Source organism: Diabrotica virgifera, chromosome 4 (assembly GCF_917563875.1).
Source record: "Diabrotica virgifera virgifera chromosome 4, PGI_DIABVI_V3a".
NCBI lineage: Eukaryota > Metazoa > Arthropoda > Insecta > Coleoptera > Chrysomelidae > Diabrotica > Diabrotica virgifera.
In genome coordinates this window covers 242,819,587-242,842,817 of record NC_065446.1, presented here as the reverse complement: position 1 = coordinate 242,842,817, position 23,231 = coordinate 242,819,587, and the positions used below count along the sequence as shown (strand labels likewise).

General features: G+C 31.7%; 1 protein-coding gene across 1 annotated transcript in view; it reads right to left on the bottom strand.

Annotated features, from left to right (window-relative positions):
* LOC114347151 (UDP-glycosyltransferase UGT5) overlaps positions 1-22,434 on the bottom strand; it is a 31,510-nt gene extending 9,076 nt beyond the window's left edge. The window contains exons 1-3 of the mRNA XM_028297891.2: positions 22,253-22,434; positions 7,328-7,508; positions 2,010-2,831 (exon numbers count right to left, since the gene is read on the bottom strand). Of these exons, the coding sequence (XP_028153692.2) occupies positions 2,010-2,831; positions 7,328-7,508; positions 22,253-22,330 (1,081 nt within the window). The 5' untranslated portion in view covers positions 22,331-22,434. The remainder of the gene's footprint in view (positions 1-2,009; positions 2,832-7,327; positions 7,509-22,252) is intronic.
* Positions 22,435-23,231: the final 797 nt, after the last annotated feature.

The following is a 23,231-nucleotide window of genomic DNA, read 5'->3' as shown; positions in this document are numbered from 1 at the left end:
TTGGTAAAGTGAACCATGTATTTAAAAAAAATAACTTTTATTACAAAAATTAATTTTTTTTGTACAAATAAGTAATTTATGTTACCATCCAATCAACTGATTTATTCAAGCTAGAGAAAAATCAGGTTCGGATTTAAAAAATTAGTTCGTTTTGGTCTTAAAAAAAATTTCACCCTGTATACGCTTTTTGAAAACTCTAATATGAATTTTACAAATAAGACAAATAGGCAATTAAAATGGCATATTTATTTTTTTCCCCACACGATTACTTAATTTTTTATTAAAAAATCAAATTTGTCAAAATCGGAATTTTAACCTAAAAATGAAAAAAAAATGACCTCACGGTTTAACTCGCTACAACTCTGTTCCATTTTAATATTTTTTTTCTGAAATTTTTACAGCACATACCTCTTACCATTGTGAAGACTATGAAAATTGTTGTAGACTTTCAGTCTTCTTCTTGTAAAAGTTGCAAACTTGTAAATCGCAAAAATTAGGTGGACAAATTTAAAATTTATCAATTTGATCACGTCTATGTTAAACTATAGAGTCCAAAAGAAGTGTTATGGGAAGTTTTAGATGTAGATGTGTTATAGAAAAAAAAAAATGGTAAAACTTTTAATTTTAAGAAAAACGTTGTTTTTGTAAATTAATTTTTGTAAAAAAAGTTAATTTTTTTAAATCTATGCAAAAACTTTGCCAGACTTTTTATGCATAGTCAAATTTGATTTTTTAATAAAAAAATAAGTAATCGTGTGGGGAAAAAATAAATACGTCATTTTAATTGCCTATTTGTCTTATTTGTAAAATTCATATTAGAGTTTTCAAAAAACATATACAAGGTGAAATTTTTCCTAAGACCCAAACAAACTAATTTTTTAAATCCGGGCCTGATTTTTTTCTAGTTTGAATAAATCAGTTGATTGGATGATAACATAAATTAAATATTTGTTCAAAAAAAATTCATTTTTGTAATAAAAGTTATTTTTATTTTAATCTATGGTTCACTTTACCAAACTTTTAATTATTCATAGTCAAATTTGATTTTTTTTTATAAAAAATTAAGTAATCGTGCAGGGAAAACAATAAATATGCCATTTTAATTGCCTATTTGTCTAATTTGTAAAAATCATATTAGAGTTTTCAAAAAGCTTATACAGGGTGAAATTTTTTCTAAGACCAAAACAAACTTTTTTTTTAAATCCGGGCCTGATTTGTTTCTTGTTTGAATAAATCAGTTGATTGGTGGTAACATAAATTAAATATTTGTTCAAAAAAAATTAATTTTGGTAATAAAAGTTAATTTTGTTAAATATATTGTTCACTTTACCAAACTTTTAATTCATAATCAAATTTGATTTTTTTATAAAAAATTAAGCAATCGTGTGCGGAAAAAAATAAATATGTTATTTTAATTGCCTATTTGTCTAATTTGTAAAATTCATATTAGAGTTTTCAAAAAGCTTATACAGGGTGAAATTTTTTCTAAGACCAAAACGAACTAATTTTTTTAAAGCCGGACCTGATTTTTTTCTAGTTTGAATAAATCAGTTGATTAGGTGGAAATAGTGTAACGATTGACCAAAATAAGAGACACATCGATCTGACCGTTCAAAAATTATGACGAATAAAAATTTCTGTCAAAATGCGAAACTCCCCAAATTATTATTAAACAATGGGAGCAGACACTTTTTAATGGTCATTTGTTATTCCCCATAGGGGCCTCTATACGAGGTAGGAGTATGTACAGTTCCTCATGACTCACCCTGTATAAAATGTTTAGATTATTGTGTTACAATTAAAATGCTGTTTAAAATTTTCCTGGATTTGGCACCACAGGACACTCCACAAAACGTGGGTTGCTTTGTCCGTGGGTTGGATCCTCACATTACGGACAGTAACTATAGCAACTAAAGGGATGTAACGCTTTAAGGGATTTTAACAAAAATATACCTTGCATAAAAGGATTTTTGTAATTTTTTGTGAATTTCCTTGTGGATTTTACTTACCTAATAAATCAGATTGGGGTAACCATTTTTCAATTCTAACATTATCTGGTTTTCCTGGCAAGTTTTCATCTTCAAATTTCCACAGAACATGCTCTTTCCTTCTGGAAAAAGCCTTCATCAAGGCTTCCCTTGTTACGATAGGTAAGTCTGCACTCTTCAAGTTTGAACCCATACTGAAATAAATAACTCCGTGTTTTGCCTCATCTAAATACTTTTTGAGGTCTTCAGGAAGAGGCTTAGGTGGCTTGACGTGGAATCCTGCTATCTCTTTCATACACGGTACTGCACCTGCAGCTGGGTTTAAGCTAGGATGGGAATTGCTCAATACCAATGATACATTATAAGCAACCTTCTCCAAATCTATGTCTTTGGATATGTATTTATGAATCAGTGCTTCCTGACTTGGGTATTGAAGCAGATTGTGGTTTAAATAGGTAAATATAGAAAAGAGGGTGTTAAACAGCCTCTGTTTAAAGTTCATAGGTGAAACATAATGCAAAGCAAATTCGGGATTTATTGACGGAAGACTAGGATTTCCTACAAAGTGGTTCATCCAAGAGCTAGGAGCAATAGGATTGAAAAGAACCAAGTGAGCGTCATAGTAAGCAGCAAAACCTTTCAAAGAATCAAGGATAAATTGTGGAACAATGACGACATCGAATTCTTTTTTTGACTTTAAGAGATCTTGGACTTTGGTATTGTTGAGAGTCTTCTCCGCTATTGTAGAACCGAACTGGTTGAAAGTCAGGAGCATTGCCACGGGATTCTCGAATATGCCATGATCTTTCTTGTTTTTAAAATCAGCCACAGCTCTAAAAATAACTGAAAGAGAAAAAATTTATGAGATGTATTGTAATGTTTTGTCTATGTATTAAGAGGCTACAACAACGCGTCATCAAGACCAAAAACACGTTCCAAGATTGCAACTGTAATTTTGAATATTTTGTAAAGATATTTGGCACACATATTCGTAATATACTAAAGAATGGCGGTACAGAGCCCAATTTGAGAAATATGAAATATTACAAAAGAAAGTCACTAAGTTACGTATTTTTTATGGGAAATAAGCCACAATTTTACTAAAAAATGAATTTATTTTTTTGTGGCTTATTTCCCATAAAAAATACGTAATTATAAAAATGCCACAAGGAAATAGCTTCAGAACAACATAAAGTCACTAAGAACAAAAATATACACTTTCTTCAAATAAACGTTTTTATCCCATGCCTAGATTTTATGTCACATTGGAACTACTAAAATCAATTATCTATAACAAGAAATCGAACTTAACTGACTGTATTTATCACAATATTGTGCTTTCGTCTTTGATAGTGTCACGTACTGCCGACGCACTGTTGCCAAAAGTTCGCAGAACTTTCGAAAAACGGTGTGGCTACTATCTCTCGAATTAATATTGATGACACGATGATGTAGCCTCTTAAAGATCAACTCCGCTTACAGCGCTGATGTATACAGAGTGAGTTTTATATATGAAACGCCTCAATTGTCTCGGAAATGACTTGCACGATTTTTATAGGTTTTAGTGAGTCTAAGGTGGTATGTACATTGGTGTCAGATCTTCCCTTTTTCTGGAAATGTAATGAACTTTGTCATGTCAAATGGAACACCCTGTAAATTTTTTTGCGTTTTGCTAAGTCTTTAACAAATACTGATTATTTTTCACACAATGTTTCTGCACCTAAATGTCATAACTTTAGAGTTGCTATATTTATTTAAAACGTTTTTTTAAACAAATTATAAAAATCAATTTTTCGGCCCGGACAAATATTATTTTAGGTTTTTTCTATCATTCGCAACAAAAAAGGTCTTTTCTCTAAAGTTGGTAGTTTTCGAATTAAAAAACAATTTAAAACTGAAAAAAAAAACGCAAAATTACGATTTTTAAGGCTCAAAAACATACGTAAAATTTATTTTTGAAATTACAAAGTGCCTAAATTCAAGTTCAAACCTTATTTTATCAGTACAAGAGTAAAAGGACAAATATTTCGATGTTTTTTCGCTGGTTAATTTTAAAGTTTCTGGGTATATTCCATCTTGACCTAGGCTCTTATTTATTTTGAGTTGATTAATGGCATTACTGCATTACAAATACATTACTGAGTTTTATAAACAATTCACAAATTAACTAATTGCATTTTTATGATGTATGCAAGGAGGTGCCCCATATAAAAAAAATCAATTCTTCTTTTGCGCTTTAATTCGTGAAATTTTGTACATAGGCTCCCCCCACTTTTCTCCATTCGCTTCTGTTTTGTGCTTGCTGTTTGCAGTATGTTCCTCCTGTCTGTCTAATGTTATCTCCCAATCTCATCTGCGGTCATCCTCTTGCTCTCGTTCCTGTCCATGGTCTCCATTGTTGTATCGTGGTATTCCACCTATTGTCCGTTTGTCTGGCGTTATGACCTGGGTAAAAGGACAAATATTTCGATGTTTTTTCGCTGGTTAATTTTAAAGTTTCTGGGTATATTCCATCTTGACCTAGGCTCTTATTTGTTTTGAGTTGATTGATGGCATTACTGCATTACAAATACATTACTGAGTTTTATAAACAATTCACAAATTAACTAATTGCATTTTTATGATGTATGCAAGGAGGTGTCCCATATAAAAAAAATCAATTCTTTTGCGCTTTAATTCGTGAAATTTTGTACATAGGCTCCCCCCACTTTTCTCCATTCGCTTCTGTTTTGTGCTTTCTGTTTCCAGTATGTTCCTCCTGTCTGTCTAATGTTATCTCCCCATCTCATCTGCGGTCATCCTCTTGCTCTCGTTCCTGTCCATGGTCTCCATTGTTGTATCGTGGTATTCCACCTATTGTCCGTTTGTCTGGCGTTATGACCTGCGAAACTTTATTTTAGCCTGGCTATATGTTATCCTCCTAACATGGCTCTCTTCATGGTTCTTTGCGTTTTCATTGTTTTATCCATGTTTGTTTTGATCAAGGTCTATTTTTGGCATGTTTATGTGAGAATTGGGAGTATGCACTGGTCAAACACTCTTGTTTTTAAGTGTTGTTGTATTGTTTTATTCTTTAAGGCCCATTTTAAGTTTCCAAATCCTGCCCAGGCTAATCTTACCCTTCTTTTTACCTCCGCTCTATGGTTTTCCTTATTTATTTTTATTGGAAAATTAAAAAATGTTGATTAAAAAATAAAAAATAAAATAAAAAATAAATATTTAGTTGTTAAAACCGAAGATATTGAGACTTTTATAAATTTGAAGTTACACTCAACGAAAAAGGTACGTAATATCAATAAAAATGTTAATTCAGACAACAAACGCAATACTTAAAATTTGTCCAATTCTTGGTTTTATTGGGACAACAAAACGATGTTCATCAATTCATTATTTTCGTCCGTTGAGCCAATGTATTACGTTTATTGAATGGATGAACATTCATTATGTATACCATAATATCACTTTATTGGTATTACGAACTCTGTTCATTGAGTCAACGAACACTATTTATTGATATTACGAACTCTGTTCACTGAGTCAACGAACACTATTTATTGAAACAACAACGTCGTTAATTGACCAACGAAGACTATTCGTTGTGTCAATATCAGTGTTATTTCTCCTAACGTATTTCGTTTATTTCTACAATTATTTCCGTTTATTGTTACAATTAATTCCGTTCATTCCTACTATGAACGTATTTTATATTAATAATTACTGAATGCAATAGCCCAATATATGATACTAATTGATTAATAATAATTTTTTGAATCCCCTTTTTTGTCCTTAACCTAAAGGACTTTACACTGTGTGATTTTTCATATGATTTCACTTATACAGTGTACTGGAATAAGTGTTACACTGTTACACTCCCCCACCCCCTTATTAACTTATTTATTTTTAGCACATAAGCATAACGCTCGGACAGGTCGATTTTTAAAATAATCAAAGTACTTTTGTTTTCAATGTTTCGAACATCATCAATATATTATATTATAACATCAATGTTTCGAACTTTACACGATCCCTCTTCAGGTGACAGGCGCGGCGTAACTTTGATTTTTTTTATGGGGAAGTACGTCATGTGACAGCTTATTTAAAAGCGTTTGAAATAATTCCAAAAATGTATAACACTTTAATCCTTGTTGAGAGCGCAGGTGCAAAATTTCGATCGAATTCTTTTTAAGCGCATTCATTTTTTTTGGAATTCTGAGAAAACTAATAAGTATTTTTGAAAAATTTAAACGCAGAATAAAATATTACATTATTACCGAGGGCAGAAAGTCCCTTAGAATAAACAAAAAGTTTCTGTTGAATGGTATGCCTATTTGAAATTAAAGATCATACTAAATTTTCTCTTTTTCACCCCTGTGACTTATTAAAATAATCATTATAGAGGTTCTCAGGGACATCAGACCCTCTATAATACTGTAATATTTTATTTTGCATTTAAATTTTCAAAAATAATAATTAGTTTTCTTAGGATTAGAAAAACAATGAATACATTTAAAAAGAATTCGACCGAAATTTCACGATAAGACACACAAAAACTTCCTTCTACTACGGACTACACTTGAAAACGAAATGCAATTATTATTCGGCACTTCGGTAACACAGAGAAGCTAGGGGTATCACGATAAGAAAAAAAAACTTTCAAATGGTCAAGCAAAACATTTATTGTCTCAACAACTACGATTATTGTCACAATGAACGCATTGGTTGTGGGAATTAAATGCAGTAGTAGATTGATTAATACATTCGTTGTCACAACAATCAATTTACATCTATTCAATAATCATATATTACTCTATATTAACAACATTTGTACATTGTTTTAATGAAATCTGTACGTTGTCACGATAAATTAAGGTAATTGCTTGTCATCTACGAAATCAAGAACGTGAGTTGCTGCCACAATTAACAGTATTTATTAAATATACGAAACTAAGTTATTGGCTGAATAAATTGAGTGTTATTGATTAATGTACTCTAGTTATTCTCACAATTATTATTCAATAATTGTGACAATAACCAAATACATTCGTCAATGTCTAAAAGTTCGTTGAAACAGCAAATTAAATTGTTGTGACAACGAAATACTATTCAGTAATCACTGTTAATCAATATTACGAACTAAATTTTTTTGAGTGTATGAATTCAGTTTTTGAAATAGTAAAATCGAGGATGCAAATCATTTTTAAACTCTTTCTCTTTGGCACATCATGGACTGCTCATTTTTACAGTTCTTTTTAAGCTTACCAAAACTTAACCAATATAGAATGATTTAAAAAAGCTATAACGTTTTACATAAATAGACAAAATGATAACATTTTACTTGCCTTGTTGTTCTTCGTATAGATCTTTCATTACAATTTGATTATATTTTCCATTCTTGGGTGGATTTTTCTCTTCAAAAACTGTTAGCATGGTAACATCATGTCCTGCTTCGGCCAACCCCTTCATTAGTTGACTTCCTAGGAAGTAGTGACTGGGGGCAGCCAAAGGAAATACACCTAAAATCTAGAATTTACACAGTAAAATTATTTATAAGTAAAACAATAATTAAATAGGTTAGAAATAAAAATATTTAAATAAAATAAAAATTTTATTTTTAATTCAGTTGCAATGCGAAGGCAAAACAATCTTAAGGCGCGTATCCACTGAAAAGTTGGCAACTTTTGTGTTTGCAACTCTTCCGAAGTCACCAACTTTTGTTTTTTATCGTTGTCCACATCTAAACATAAAGTTGTCAACAATAATTTAGGAAACATGTTAGTTGGCAACTGGCAGTCTCCATCAAGACTATTGTGTTGACAAAATGGGGTCGATTGATGACGATATTATCTTAGCAGCTGCATCATTTATTATTTTGAGTAAAAAAAAAGAAACGAAAACATAAATATTGGGTACGACCAAGCCTCATAGGAAGAAACACACATGGAGGAATTGAGTTAATAAATGCTTTGAGAAAAGATCATTTGTTAGCAGGACGTATTGATGTTGTTCTGAAGCTATTTCCTTGTGGCATTTTTATGATTAATTATTTATATGGGAAATAAGCCACAATTAAAATGAAAAAAATAATTTTATTAACGTTTCGACGCCCAAATCGGGTGCCGTTGTCCAATATTTTGTATTTTGACAACGGCACCCGATTTGGGCGTCGAAACGTTAATAAAATTATTTTTTTCATTTTAATTGTGGCTTATTTCCCATATAAATAATTAATCAGGACGTATTGAAGACGGACAAATAAGAAACTTTCTCCGTATGACTGATTCCGATTTTGAGTGGTTGCTCAATCTTGTTGGACCAAAAATTACAAAAAATGACACTAATTTTAGAAAAGCCATCACACCTACCGAACGCCTACTAATTACTTTAAGATTTTTGGCTACCGGAGATTCCTACACTTCATTAATGCATTTATTTAGGATTTCAAAGCAAGCGATTTCAAAAATTGTACCAGAAGTATGTATAGCAATATGTGAAGTTCTTGGCGATCAAATAAAAGTAAGTGTATTCTATTATTATAAATATTTTTGACGGTTTCTTTAGCAGAGCAAGTTTGGTAAAATATTCAATTTTTGTTCCCTGGGGTCAGGTTCGATTCGTTTCCAAAAATAACTGAAAACGCATTTAGAAAGTTTTTATTTAAGAAACTATTTTAATGCAAATCATATGAAACATCATGGGGTACACATTATTAGTCTAATATATTAGCAGTATTTATAGCTTCCAGCAGAATACTAGATGCAGCCAAACTTGTTTCCTGTTCTGTTTGTGAATCTGTGAGTGGTATATCCTGTGTTTGTTGTGGGATGTATTGTGATGAAGATGGTAATGCATATTGTGGCGAGCGTAGTTCAGGTACTGTTTGAGATTCTGTCACTTGTGGTATGTATTGTGGTGAAGGGGATGATACATATTGTGGTGATAGTAGTTGATTGTAGTGTGATGTGAGTGATGATGTGTCATCTGGTGATGAAAGAGGTGGATGTATGGGAAAACTGGAACTTGATGAATGTGTTGAAATTGGAGTCATTTGTCCAGAATGTCCAGTAGCAGGATAGTCATATTTTCCGATACTTGCTTGAAACAAAATATTTGATATTTCATGCTCCACCACATTTTGAGCATAACTTGATTTTAAAGCGTCCATTTTCATTGCAACATGCTCCCCAAAGGCACTGTATTTATGGTGATTTTTCTTAGCTTGAAGTTCTTTCAATACGTTGTAAGCTTCCTCTTGCCTTTGGTCACCAGTTGAAACCTTCCTTTTTGAACATTTAGGTTTTTCCCAATACAAGGCGCTGTCGACGGACCTGGTTGTGAATTCGGTGGTTCTGAATCCGATGATGGTGGGACTATTGTATTACTTGTATTTCCCTCATTTGGTAACAGATTTTGATTTTGGGAGATTTCTGCCTCAACTTCTTCCGACCCAGAATCCTAAAAATATATTTTTTTTATAGATGCCTGGAACTGTTGAAGAGTGGAAAGTAGTGGCAACACAGTTTAATAATCTATGGAATTTTCCACAATGTACAGGAGTTATGGACGGAAAACATATTATGATTCAATCACCAGAACACAGTGGAAGCGATTACTTTAATTACAAATCGTTTTTTAGCATTGTGCTTTTTATTGTTGCTAATGCAAATTACGAAGTGTTGTATATGAATGTTGGCTGCCAGGGACGCATATCGGATGGTGGTGTTTACGAAAATACCCAGTTCAAAAGAATGTTGTCCGAATGTAAACTTAATCTACCTAATAATGAAAAGCTTCCTGGTAGAGCCATGGCTGTTCCTTATGTTTTTCTGGGTGACGATGCTTTTCCATTGTCACCAAATTTGATGAAACCTTATCCAGGTACCCAAGAAAAAGGATCACAGGGAAGAATATTTAATTATAGACTATCAAGAGCGCGAAGGGTATCAGAGAATGTGTTCGGAATATTATCTGCACGATTTCGAATTTTCAGAAAAATAATGTTACTTGAACCAACTAAAGCGGAGACAATTGTGACTGCTTGTATTTGTTTACATAATTATTTAAGAAAAAAAAATCAAGGACCACCTACACTCCACCTGGAACTTTCGATTCTGAAGACAAAGACAGTGGTAATATTATTTCTGGAGCTTGGAGGAACGAGATGCAAAACAATATGCCATTCCATAGTTTCGATAAGAGAGCTCGGAAATCAAGTAGTGCTGCGAAAGATGTGAGACAAGAATTTGCAGAGTTTTTTATGACCGAACAAGGGAACATTCCTTGGCAAAATGACTATTAACAAATTATATAAAGTAACGAAACAAACAGCAAGAAAATTAATTAATGCATTAATAATATTAATTTTATGAAGTTATTTTATTTTTTTTAAGTTAGAAGTTAACTAACTTTCTACTAACTGCTAAATTACTAGAATATGATACGTTATGATCCTCTTTCAATCTTAGTTATTCATAGCTTATAAATCGTAAAATAAATACAATATTGTTGCATACTTACATGTTTTTCATTTAATCCCTTTTCAAGGCATAACTTAGGTTCATTTTTGTCTGATAAAAATAGAAGTCGTTGGTACGCAAACCACTTTGTGGTATCAGAAGTAGCTGAACCCGATTTATTTTCTTCTTTTAATTTCTTCTTCTCTCTGAAAAACTGTACCGTCAAATTTTTTATTTTCCTTTGTATTTCAAGTTCGTGTAGCCCCATCACATCACTGATGGTTTTCCAGGCATCCTTTTTCTTATTTTTATTTTTATAATTTACGTCTTTTGGATTCCATAGTACACTTTGGGTGTGATATAAATCAATTAAGGTATCAATAAGTTCATTTGTCCACGTTATTACTACAGACATGTTTCTGTTTACAACTTATGTTTCCAACTGAGCGACCGTCCCACAAAGCCGTTAAAATGTCGACAACACGCGCATTCCTTTGATGTTACCGCCAAAAAGAGAAACAAGGTTCTCAACATTTGTTTGCAATTTTTGTTGGCAACATGAACATATTTCGGAAACTTTTGTCACCAACGCATGTTGACAACACGAAAGTTGCCAATTTTCCTTTGGTGGAGACCCGTGTTTACTTTTCAATTAGAATACGGAGCGCAGTCCAGTCCTCTGGATCGCGATTTTCGGCTCTTATTGGAGCCTCATCGGAGAGAACGTAGGACTTTAGAGGACTGGACTGCGCTCCGTATTCTAATTGAAAAGTAAGATTGTTTTGCCTTCGCATTGCAACTGAATTAAAAATAAAAAATTTTTATTTTATTTTTATATTGGTCTTTACTCCTTCGAGTAACTAGGTCCATTTTCTGTTGGAATTTACCAGCTGAACAGACGGGGTCGTGAATTGTAAGATTTTTGAATTCCCTCTTGTCTTCTTCGCTTCAGCATCCATTTGGCTTGCAAATTTTAGAAGCCTTGGAGGTGTTACCAAGGAAATGGACCAATAAGTTTTCAATTTAAAAATCTTTTAGTAATATTTTAATATTTTCTAAATATTATTAATAATGCTATTAGGATCGAAAACTTCATCTTATAAAAATATTTGTTAAAAATATAAGAAAATAAAATCTACAGAGACGAAATATATGAATGATTGGATTGCCCCTTATATTGACGGGATTTCCCCTTATATTGGCGAATTTTTTGTTGTAATGCAGGATAATGTACGACTGCACGTTGCCAATATAGTTTCAGCGGTTTCAGCATATAGCAAAATTGAGGAAGTTGGATTCGACGTTATGGGATGGCCAGCGCATAGTACAGATCTCAATCCTATAAGGAATGTTTGGGACTTCCTTGGTAGACGCTTACGAAATTCTGCTAATCAACCAAACACTCTGCAGGAACTGGAAGAACGTCTTATCCAAATTTGGAATGAACTAGTTGAGAATACTTAAAGATACCTTATTTCGAGTATTAATCGTCGATGCCAAGCTGTCATTCAGAGCAGTTGGAAATACGTCAAGATTGTGTTAAGTTTATGAATATTAAAGTGAAGATGGTGAGCGACAACATCACCAGTGCTATTTGTTTTACAAAATAAAGTAACACGAAATAAAATACGTTTCATTTCAGTTAAATATTATTTTCATGTTAAATGGTAGTTACAGATAATCTTGTACTGCTATTATTACAATCAATGCAATTTTTGTTCTTAAGAGTTGATTAGATCAGTGGTTCTCAACCTTTTTGAGTCATGTACCACAAAATATTTTTATTTTTTTTGGTACCACCTAACAGGTAATCTAGCAGGATAATCTAATTAACTATAATAGTGGTGCTGATTTTGGCTGTTTTTGCGTTTTATGTACCACCGCAAATAATAATATGTAACACCAGTGGTAGATACATGTACCACAGATTGAGAACCGCTGGATTAGATAATTATTAGCCTGCTACATTAAACTGTTATTGATAGGTTTCAGTGGCTTTTCCTAGAGGTTATTTTATCTTTCCCATTTAAATAGGAAGTAACCACAAGGAAAATACCACTGAAATAGTTCATATTCTATTAACCTTCCGATGACCAACCTTTTTTTGTTACACGGATGACCAACGAGGGTCAAAAATGGCCCTAAGTCAAAAATGACAATTGACAAAAAAATTAAGTTGTTTTAAGCAATAAAATAATGTATTCGTAATTTTAATGTTAGTATTGTATCAATAAATGATAAAGAAACATTAGTAAATCATATCTTCATTACAACTTAACAAACACAGAAATCATCATTCTGAACATAAAACTAAAGAAATTTTAAAATATACACTAATTTACGTCGCGTCGCCACAAGTTTAACAAACATTCTTTTTCAATATTGGAATGTTTCTTACAAACCATTCCACATAATAGACGGTATTTACTTAATATAAAATTGGAACATGGAAGGCCAAGGGAGTTCGTCTTTGACCCCAAAAGTCAGAAAATATTTTTCTTTTTCGTAAAATATAGGAAATTTTTTTTATTACAAAATATGAGGGTACCTTGAATGATATTAAAGTCAAATAAAAAAATAATGAGTTTAAAATTGAAAATATTTCTGAATTTATTAAACAAAAATATACATTGGGGTCAAAATTTACCCCCCTTGGTCATCCGAAGGTTAAGGCATAAGGGGGGTTAAGGGAAGGTTAAGGTTTATAGAGGTTCCACAGTAAAATCACTCTTCTGTCGGCGCTTTGATCTCAGGAAGTAATACCGGCAGTACGCAATTGGTAATTCACCAGTGGTGGATGCGGGTTTTCCCTGTTAAAATCAGTACGTTTCTATGCGAATAGCAATGCGAGAGTGCGGCAAAAGCGACTGCCAACATTGCGCGGTCGCCATGCGCGACTACAAATTTTACTTCCAATTTTTCGGAGAGTGGTTCTACTGTCCCTCTTTATACTGTGGTTAAGGTTAAGTAAACCAGGTAAACGAGAATTTATCAAAACAGTCGCTGTAACAACTATCTAAAAATTTTTTTATCTACTCTATCTCATATTATGTATAAGTTTTTAGTTTATGAAAACTGTCATTATAGATAGCAGTGCGTGTAGGGTTTAAAGTGTGCGTGAAGTAACAATGTATTTTTTCTACAGTGTGTAAAAAATGCAATTTTTAGCACTACATAGGAGCCTTACAAATGTCACTTTAAAGCACTGAGTGCTTTAAAAATTTTAAGGCACTGCAGTTAAAAGTGAAATGTCAAATTTTATTTTTTATTTATACGTAGCATAGATTTGATCATCGAATAATTTGACCACAAAATGATGCCTTCCACACCTTTGCTTTCTCCTCAAAATACGCCAGAAATACATTTTCAGTATATTTCCCAGAAACGCCTTTCGCTTCACACCATTTCTCAAACTTATTATAAGCGATATCATATTGCATTCTGGATTTCCTCGGCAACAAATCCAGGATAGCTCGACTGACCGCTACCTCTATCTCTTGAAATTGATCTTTTTCTACGATATTTTCTTACATTTTAACGAAAAATCCACAACCGCGTTTTAAAAAACTAACAGACGTCTGACAGATGCTTTAAAACTTCCGTAAACAATTAAGTCAACAATGGTTGCTAAGGTCCGTAATATACGATGTAATTTAAAACTCTAAAATCTCCTTTCAAAGCATTAAAGGTTTTTTAAAATTTAATTTAAACTGTATTATTGCATTTTTAACACGTTTCTAGAAAAAAATATTGTATGATATACGTGTTAAAAGTACATTTTTAAGGCACTCATGTGAATTGCAGAATTCGCTTCGCTCATTCTGCAAACCTTCACATGCGTGCCTTAAAATTGTACTTTTAACAGTTATGTCATAAATAACTATTAAATGGGATTTACTTTTTCGCAGTGTTTTTTGGCATACTTTCATATAATCAAATAGGTATCCTTAACTTTCGTGTTGTCATGGTGATAACATGTGAGCAATAAATTACAACAAAAGTTTTGACAGTTTTACGGTTTGAAAGCAGTTTGAATTTTTAAATGTCAAACTTCTAAAAATTGTAGAATAGTAAAATGTATTAAAGTGATGAAGAGTTACAGTTTTTTTATTTGTTTATCGTAGATAAAATATTGTATGAAACTGTGCGTGAAGTACTTTTTGCGCACTTACGCGATTTATAGCACTCGCTACGCTCGTGCTCTAAACATCGCGTGTGTGCGCAAAAAGCATACTTCACGAACTGTTTCATAAATAACTATGTATTAAAGATATTATTATATGGGTATTCTTTTTCTCATGAACATCTTTCAGTGCGTCACAGTTTTTCGATTTCTTTCTAACGCATTAAATTGTATGTGACAGAAAAAAAGGCACGTCGGTGATTACATTTCGTCGGTGACATTTATAACATTTATTCTAGTTATTCTAGTTGTCGATAGATGGCGCCATAATAAAAAAAATATTTTTTTTAATTTGATTATAATATTACAAATATAATCTGTATAATTTACAAGACTATACAAATCAAAGAAAATACCATTTTATAAATGCAAGAAACACACTTGATTTGTTTTTATTCCAAATTGAAAATAAAATGTGACAACTGTCAGATTTAACTAAAATGTCATGTTAGAATAAATGTCATAAATGTGTATTATCACGGACTTACCCTTTTTCCTATCATTTGTTATGCACTGAAAAATGCTCATGAAAAGGACAATATAATAATATGGGTATAATAACAAGAGTTATGCACATTCATACCAAAATTTTTTTCGTATATTTTTATGTAAAAATTAGTGAAAAATTTAGTTATAATAAAACCATTATATTTTATCAAAAATCTGAAAAAAGAATCGGTTAGTCCGATATAAACCTTTAAAATGAGCTGCAATAAAAGTTTTTTGTCACATTTATTTAGAAATCCTTTGCCTTCACTATGGCTGGATTTTTTGCATCCACTATCTTTCTTCTTATGTGTTTGTGAATTTCTTTATATTACTGGTATCTGTATTTTTTTGTTATCTTCTTTCAAATTCTAGAATTATGTCTAATACCTTAAATTTCTAATATTTCATAAGTCATCCATGGGTTGTTTGCCTGTTGGTTTGTGTTTTATAGATTGTCGTCAGTTTGTTTATTTATTGTTTTTAATTTAGACCACAACTTCCAGGATCTTATTATGAGCAAACAAATAAAAAAAAGAGCAAATAACAAAAAATCCTAGTCATAAATAAATAAACAGACGATTGAAAGGTCAAATACAGAAAACAATTCAATAATATTTTGTCCAGATATATCTAATAAGCCGGACTCAAACGTGTCGTGTACTTGGCAAATAATCGTTACTTGCCATGAAGTTTGAGTGGTTAAAAAAAATACTAGTACAAAGTACAAAAATTATTTGTTAATTAGTAGTATTATACAGATTTAGTCATACGGCATATGGCCCTCATTCCTTATAAGGGGAAAATTCACTCATCCTAGATACCTACCAGCGGTATCAAAAGGATTGAGCTCTGGTGGGAGTCTTTCCGTGATATCGAGTCCTGCAGGTGACCTGGCATGCAGGACTATCTCCCAAAAATTTTCGTACACATCTGGCTGTCGAGGGTAGTGCAGCTTTTTTCATGGTCTTATAGATATATTCATTCAGGCCCAGCTTTGTAATGTTTTCTAGGAGGTACTTCGGAATGACTCCAGAGTAGTAGATACTACATTAATATCAGGTATTGTCTGGATACTTTGCATTCTCCATTGTCTTCGTATTTGACTTTCCAGATCTCTGTACTTGGCGATATTTCCAGTGTATTTAGAATGCAGGTTATTGTTGTTACGTAGCACCAGATCAATGAGTGTTGTTTGTCTCGTTAATTTATTAACTAATACGAGATTTGGTCTCTTATGTGCCACTGTTTGGTCTGTGAGCACAGTGCGGTAAGCTGTTGAATGGTTCCTTGGGTTTGACATCCATATCGGCATTTGTCGTTTTGGACCTGACGGTCTTTGACGATATAAATATTTCAGGTAATTTTTTGTTGCTAGTATGTACTATTATTATTATTAGTATTTGAAAATCAGTGCAATAATTGTACTAGTAACTCACTCACATAATATGGCAAGTTAAGTAACGATTATTATTCGCCAAGTACACGAGTAGTTTGAGTCCGGCTTAACTGAAAAAAAAAAGAATTTCTATCAAAATATCGGTGTATCACCGATATCATCCGGTTTGAAAACTTCCAGAAGTGGATGAGCCCTTCTAAAAAACATATCGATAACATTTATATTTTATGTTTTAAAGGGGATGTTTGGTACAGATGTCATAGAGCGAGTAGCATGGCTGAAGTGGAATTGGGCGAGCCATGTAGCAAGTAGCAAGAATGAAAGACGGAAGGTGGACCCAAAAAATTACACTGTGGAGACCAAGAGCAGACAGAAGTAGTAGAGGTAGACCACCCACAAGATGGACAGACGACGTCAAAAAGATTGCTGGGAATTAATTGCAGGAAGCCAAAGATCGACATAACTGGAAGAAATTAGAGGAGGGCTATGTTCAACTTTGGATGCATAAGGCTGAATGATGATGATGTTTGATTCTCCTCTTGTGAAGCTATACTTCGCAACGTCACTTCAGTCAATCTGTATACTGTATGCACAAAACGAAACTTATACGCAATTACCTTGTATTTAAAACCAATATTTATTTCTTTTGGAAAAACTTGTTATTGTTGCAGAGAATAAAGATTTTTATTCAAAATAAACAAGCCCATAAAACAATCAGATAACACAGCTAGATCCGTTATATATTATTTACTTTATTTGTAAATTAAACGAAAATAAATAAAATAACGTTTGATTTAAAAAACAAAATACACATTTATTATGTAGGGTTAACAGACTTGACAAGAGGAAATATTATTGCTCTGGAGCAAGGAATGTCTCAAACAGAGGAACGTGGTAATGAACCTTTACATACCAGCAGAGTGCCTAGAGACTTCGTTAAACAGAATATATCATTAGTTTTGGGTGGCCTGCTTGCTCAGCCGACCTTAACCCTATAGAGCAGTGGTTCCCAACCTTTTATGTCTGGCGACCCACCTTCTGATGTTTTTCATATTCGCGACCCATCCCTCACCCATGATGATACGTTATTCTGTACTCTGTACGTCACTCAGCTACTGTAAGAGCCACGCCCCGACCCACCTGAAATCTGTCCGCGACCCACTAGTGGGTCGCGACCCACTAGTGGGTCGCGACCCACCGGTTTGGAAACGCTGCTATAGAGCATTTGTGAGAATTGCTTAAACGAAGAACCAGAGCTCACCAGGATAAATCCACAAAACACTGCACAGCTACTACAAACGGCTCGAGCATTAAAAAATGGTTGGAAGAATTTGTTTGATGGGCAAGAGCAAACATGGATTTAAAAAGATTGGAAGTTCCTGATTTCTATAGGACAATACATATTATAATATCGAAGAAAAAGTAGCTAAGGAAGATGTTTTCCAATGATAAATGTGACGCTGGGTATATCATTAATGACTGAACCTAAAAATAAAGATGAATGGAAGTGAAGTCTAGCGTAGAAGACATTTTTGTTTTGTATTTTTTATTTATATCAATATAGTGTAGGTACATATTAAAAAAAAAGATTTTTGATTTGTTTTAAAATTATTTTTATATAACTGACTTTCAGCTTTAACCGACACTCCGTCCCCCTAATTAGTCCGTTATATCGAGGTTTTACTGTAGTTGTTCTTCCTTGACTGAGGTATATAGTATATACCTACTTAAATATACCTAGTTGTTAGTAGGCTGTGCCACATTGTATAAAAGTATTGTTTAAAATAAAATCTGTCCTAGTAGTGTAATGAGCGTTATAAATTATCTAAATTTTTAGTACATCCTAAATTTATAAAATAACCGTTATTATTTAAACACCCGTTCCGTCGAGGGCACCCCTAATCATAGCCGACACGATTATTCGCAATTTTGAAAAAAAATTGTTGTTTGGTATGTTACAATTATTTCAATTCTATACACTGACCTAACAACTCGAAAAGATATTAATCAGGGCCGTGCCGGGTTATGATGCGGTGCCGGTGAGGCAGTCGCATCAGGCGGCATCACAAGGGGGCGGCATAATCAGTAAAATTTAATTTAATAATGGATAATTCAAGATTGGAAAGAAGTTGTGAAAATAATTAGACTTTTGGCCTCACAATATTTAGCTTTTCGTGGAACAAAAAACTGATCATTTGTGTCAACCTAATAATGGAAACTTTTTAAAGTTAGAACATATCAGTAGAGTTTAACGACAGTCTGATAAGTGGTTTGTGACTTATTTAAGCAACAGTAGGCAAGATGAATTGATATTGGGTAATGTTATTATAAACAAAATTGTCGAAATAGCAAACATCGCTAAATATTTTTCGATAATCGCCGATTGTACCCCAGACGTAAGTCATATTAAACAGCTCTCATTGACGATAAGAGTTGTCGCTTTTAATTCTAGTAAGAATAAATGATCGAGGAATTTTTTACTGTTTTTTATTGGAAGCTAGTAATTCAACCGGTTAAGGTTTAACAGGATTTATTTTGGCAAATTTGGAAGAAAAGTCATGGAAAAGCGATGTAGTATAAAGATGTTGCAACATGTAACTACACCGAGAGAAAAAAATTCTTGACATAAAGAAACTATATTAATATTCAAGAAAGATCGACTTAACATATTGCCTAAGAAATATATCTTTGTATGTAAGATATAATTTTCTAAAATATTTCCAATAAATTTTAATATACCCAAAGAAATATATCTTAAACATGATTGAACTATCACTTTCTTGCAAACGGCAAACCATTTGTCAGAAAGAAATTATACTTGTCATAAGAATATATTTTCTTGGGATTACAAAACTCTTATTTCTGAGCAATAATATTTCTTAGTAAGGAATATTGTTATCTTACCATTATTAATTAATGTATTTAATGTTAAGAAATATATTTCGCAGATATAATTGTATATTTAGAATTAAGTTACATTTCTTAAAAATAAAGTGATATTACATACGGCGAAATAAATCATTATGTTAAGGTAAAATTATTCTTTATTAGATAATAAAAACAGTATATAAAACGTTAGATATTAATACATACAAATAATTTATCCACTCTTAAGCCACTGCCTTCTATACAATAATAAAAGGATGGTGATGCAAATCCAACTTCCTTAATTTTTCCTTCTTTTGGTTAATAGCACTTTGTATATCAGTAATTACCTAAAAAAACCGTTATGTAGAAAGAGTAAACTTATTTTAATAAAAAAAATTTATAAGGATATAAATACATACTTATTTTGACAAAAGGAAATCCAAAAAAATACACGGACCCATATAAAAATTATTAATTTTTGGTATAAGAACGGTAGGTATCATTAAAACAGTCTACAATCCAAAACCATTTCTTGGCATTTCAATAAATAATAATCGATCATATTTAGTTCAAACATGGCTTTATTTATCCTAACATCTTTGTTAATTTTTTTCTTTTTGTATATGAAATACTAATTATTTATCTGTATAATATTAAGTCACACAACACACAATAGACATTGTTTAGCTAAAACAAGAAGAAAAATACAACCAATGTAAAACATTGAAGCAGACATATATTGTAATTTTATTTATTTATATAATCCAAAAGATACAGCAAACCTAATCATTAAGAAATTTTATTACGGGAAAGTATTATTAGGTTATATCTTAAGTCATTTAATACATAATAACTAATTCACGGTTTTCGGCAATAAAAGTGCTTAACCGTTAAGATGTTTCTTTTAGACTAACTAATATTTCTTTATGACAAATAAAGCACACGCCATGTTTGATATAACCTTGAATTGTAGGATTGTACATAGAAGACGATACATTCAAGAAACATATTATAGTTTATACATAAGTATACACATCTTTATAAAAGAACTTACCTGTATACAGTTCTACCATATATGGAAGCCCCTAGTTGGTTAATAGCTCCTTTCAATATTGTTCTGAAGCTTTATATTATATTATTCTCTCCGAGGTGGAAGTCGAGACGTCAATGAAATCATTTTTTAAGTTAAATTGTGGCTTATTTCCCAGTTAGAATAAGATCCTTTATTTCAGAGTTGTCCATCATTATAGATATCTAAAATGCATAAAAATATACTATTATGTTTCTTTTAGAACTACATATTCAGATATGCAACAATATTATTATTACATCTTAAATTAATCAATTTACGTTTATATACCTATGTACGTACCTTCAAACTATCCCTTAGAGTTTAAAGAAAACCAACAAATAACAAATTCAAAATCCATGTATGAAAATGAACTAATGCCATGCACGCCATCTTATCTTGCCAAACACTGAGATTAAATCACAAATACTGAATAATGGTTACTGCGCAATTCTTTTGTGGAAGAAAATCTCTTTGCAAGTAGCATTTCAGCATTAATGATAAAGTTTTTATTTAATAACCACAGTTACTACAGAGGGTATTTCTGAAGAATTATTTCTTGTGGTCTAAAATATTTATTTGATTGCAAGAAAATTTCTTGTTCACAAATATAAATATGGATTAACTTAACATATATTTCTTATACTGCAAAATATGTGTAGTTTTCAATTTAAGAAACAGAAACTTTAGGAATAAGAAAATTAAAATGTAACTTTTAATGCATTACTTAGTACCTATTGAAGAAATTATCTGTAAGAAATTATTGAGATGTGTTTAAAAAACTCGTTTCTTTATATGTGAAGCGGTATGTTTAAGTTAATATGATATGGTAACTTTTAAGAAAGATAGCTCAAAGAAATCAGTGTTTTAGGAGAAAAGAAACTGTTCTCTCGGTGTATAAATTTGTCAGATTGTGTAAAATTGCTGTCAGCAACTAGAGAAAAAATGAAAAGTTACAGACAATCTGGCTATGACCAAATGAAAATTGACTGCTAATGAAATTGCAGAAAATCTTGATATAACTTCGAATTTCCAGCTGAAAATGAAATTCGAGCCACGAGAAAAATGCTCCAATTTGATTACGAAAAATCTGTAGATGAGTTCTTAACAGAGGAAGATAAATTTAAAATAAATGGTTTCATCTATATTTTAGACATTGCCAATTGCCATTAATTCTTTGATTGGCCGATTTTCGCTTCTATAAATTTTTACATATTTTTAAATGGAGGGAAATATATGATAAAACACTAGAAAAATATTAATTTTTATTTAGAAAAGTTAATAAAAATATTAATTCAATAAAAAATTTTTATTAACACTGCCTGTCTCGGTAGCTGGTGGGGAAAGAAGTTTTTTAAAATTAAAAATTATTAAATACTCTTTACGAAGCTCCATAAGACAAACAAAACTAAAAAAATTAGCATTCATTTCAAGAGTCCTCACTAGCTCTAGCTGCTACTTTAGACTACACCAATCGGATTGACAGTTTGCCAAAATTAAAGTCTGACGGGCAAAATTGTAATTTTTGTAAATGTTATTTAATGTTAATACATATTTCATTTAATTTAAGGTATTTTTGTTTAATAAAAGTTTTCGTTCATTTTGTTTGTGTCGTTTCATTTTTAATAAAAATAAAAGTTAAATTTCAATAACACTTAAAGGGCGGCATTTCGAAGACTTGCATCATATTGAAAAGATGTACCGCACGGCTCTGATATTAATAACTCCTATATCTAACAATCAGATGTTATTGACCCTGAATTAACATTGAAATTCTCAATGAAATAAATACCAATATATACCAACCTTGTATGCATCAGCATCCTTAGTAACTGTTAGAAAACCAAAAATCACTGTTATCAATCTTAGTTTGTGCACAAGCATTTTTAAAAATTTTAACTGTCTTGAAAACTAACTGCACATGAGTATCGTCTGCTTTATAATACCGTTATAATACGAAATAAAGAGTGCGAAGCTTGATGATTATACCTCAAGGTTAAATTTGTCGTCGCATCCATGGTTGACCAAGAAATTTCCAAATATATTATATATTATAATATTATCAGTCAATATTATCACAATATAATATTTCCAATATAATAAAGGTTAAAAAAATATGTTATTGTTATTAATCAAAATATATTAAGTCAAAACCCTGATACACTTTTTTACTTAAAATTTTAATTTTTGCATTTAAAGACAATTTAAATGTAGGTCATGTTCGAAAATTAAATTTACCGCCGATATGTGGTCCTTACAGCGATATTTTTCGACCTGTGGGTTGAAAACCCCTCAAGACAAGGTTACCAAACTATAATTATAGTAGATATGTTACGGTTGATGTGATAAATCCGGTCTGTATTAATAATTACCGGTAAATATTAATAATAACCGTAGCAGCTGGTTAATGTGATTAATAATGCCTTTATAATTAGATTTACCGGTTATTATTAAGACTTTCCTAACAATTCTGGTTAATGGTTAATGTAATAAAAACGCATTTTGAGCGTTGACTATTGTTTATTTATGAAATTTAATAATAAGGTTAAACACTTAAACAGAATTTATCAATAAAAAAAACTCAACTAGACACCTTATAAGTAAAAACAAACTCATACACACGCATTACACTTAAAGATACTATACTATAATTACTTGTTTTTATATTTAAGGCTGTTGTGGCCCTTAGAATTACAAAAAACGCTTAATTTTTTGCGTTTGCAGCATTTTTAATTGCATTGACCACTAATTGCAGTGGCGGAATCCTTGACTGCCTAAATTCGAA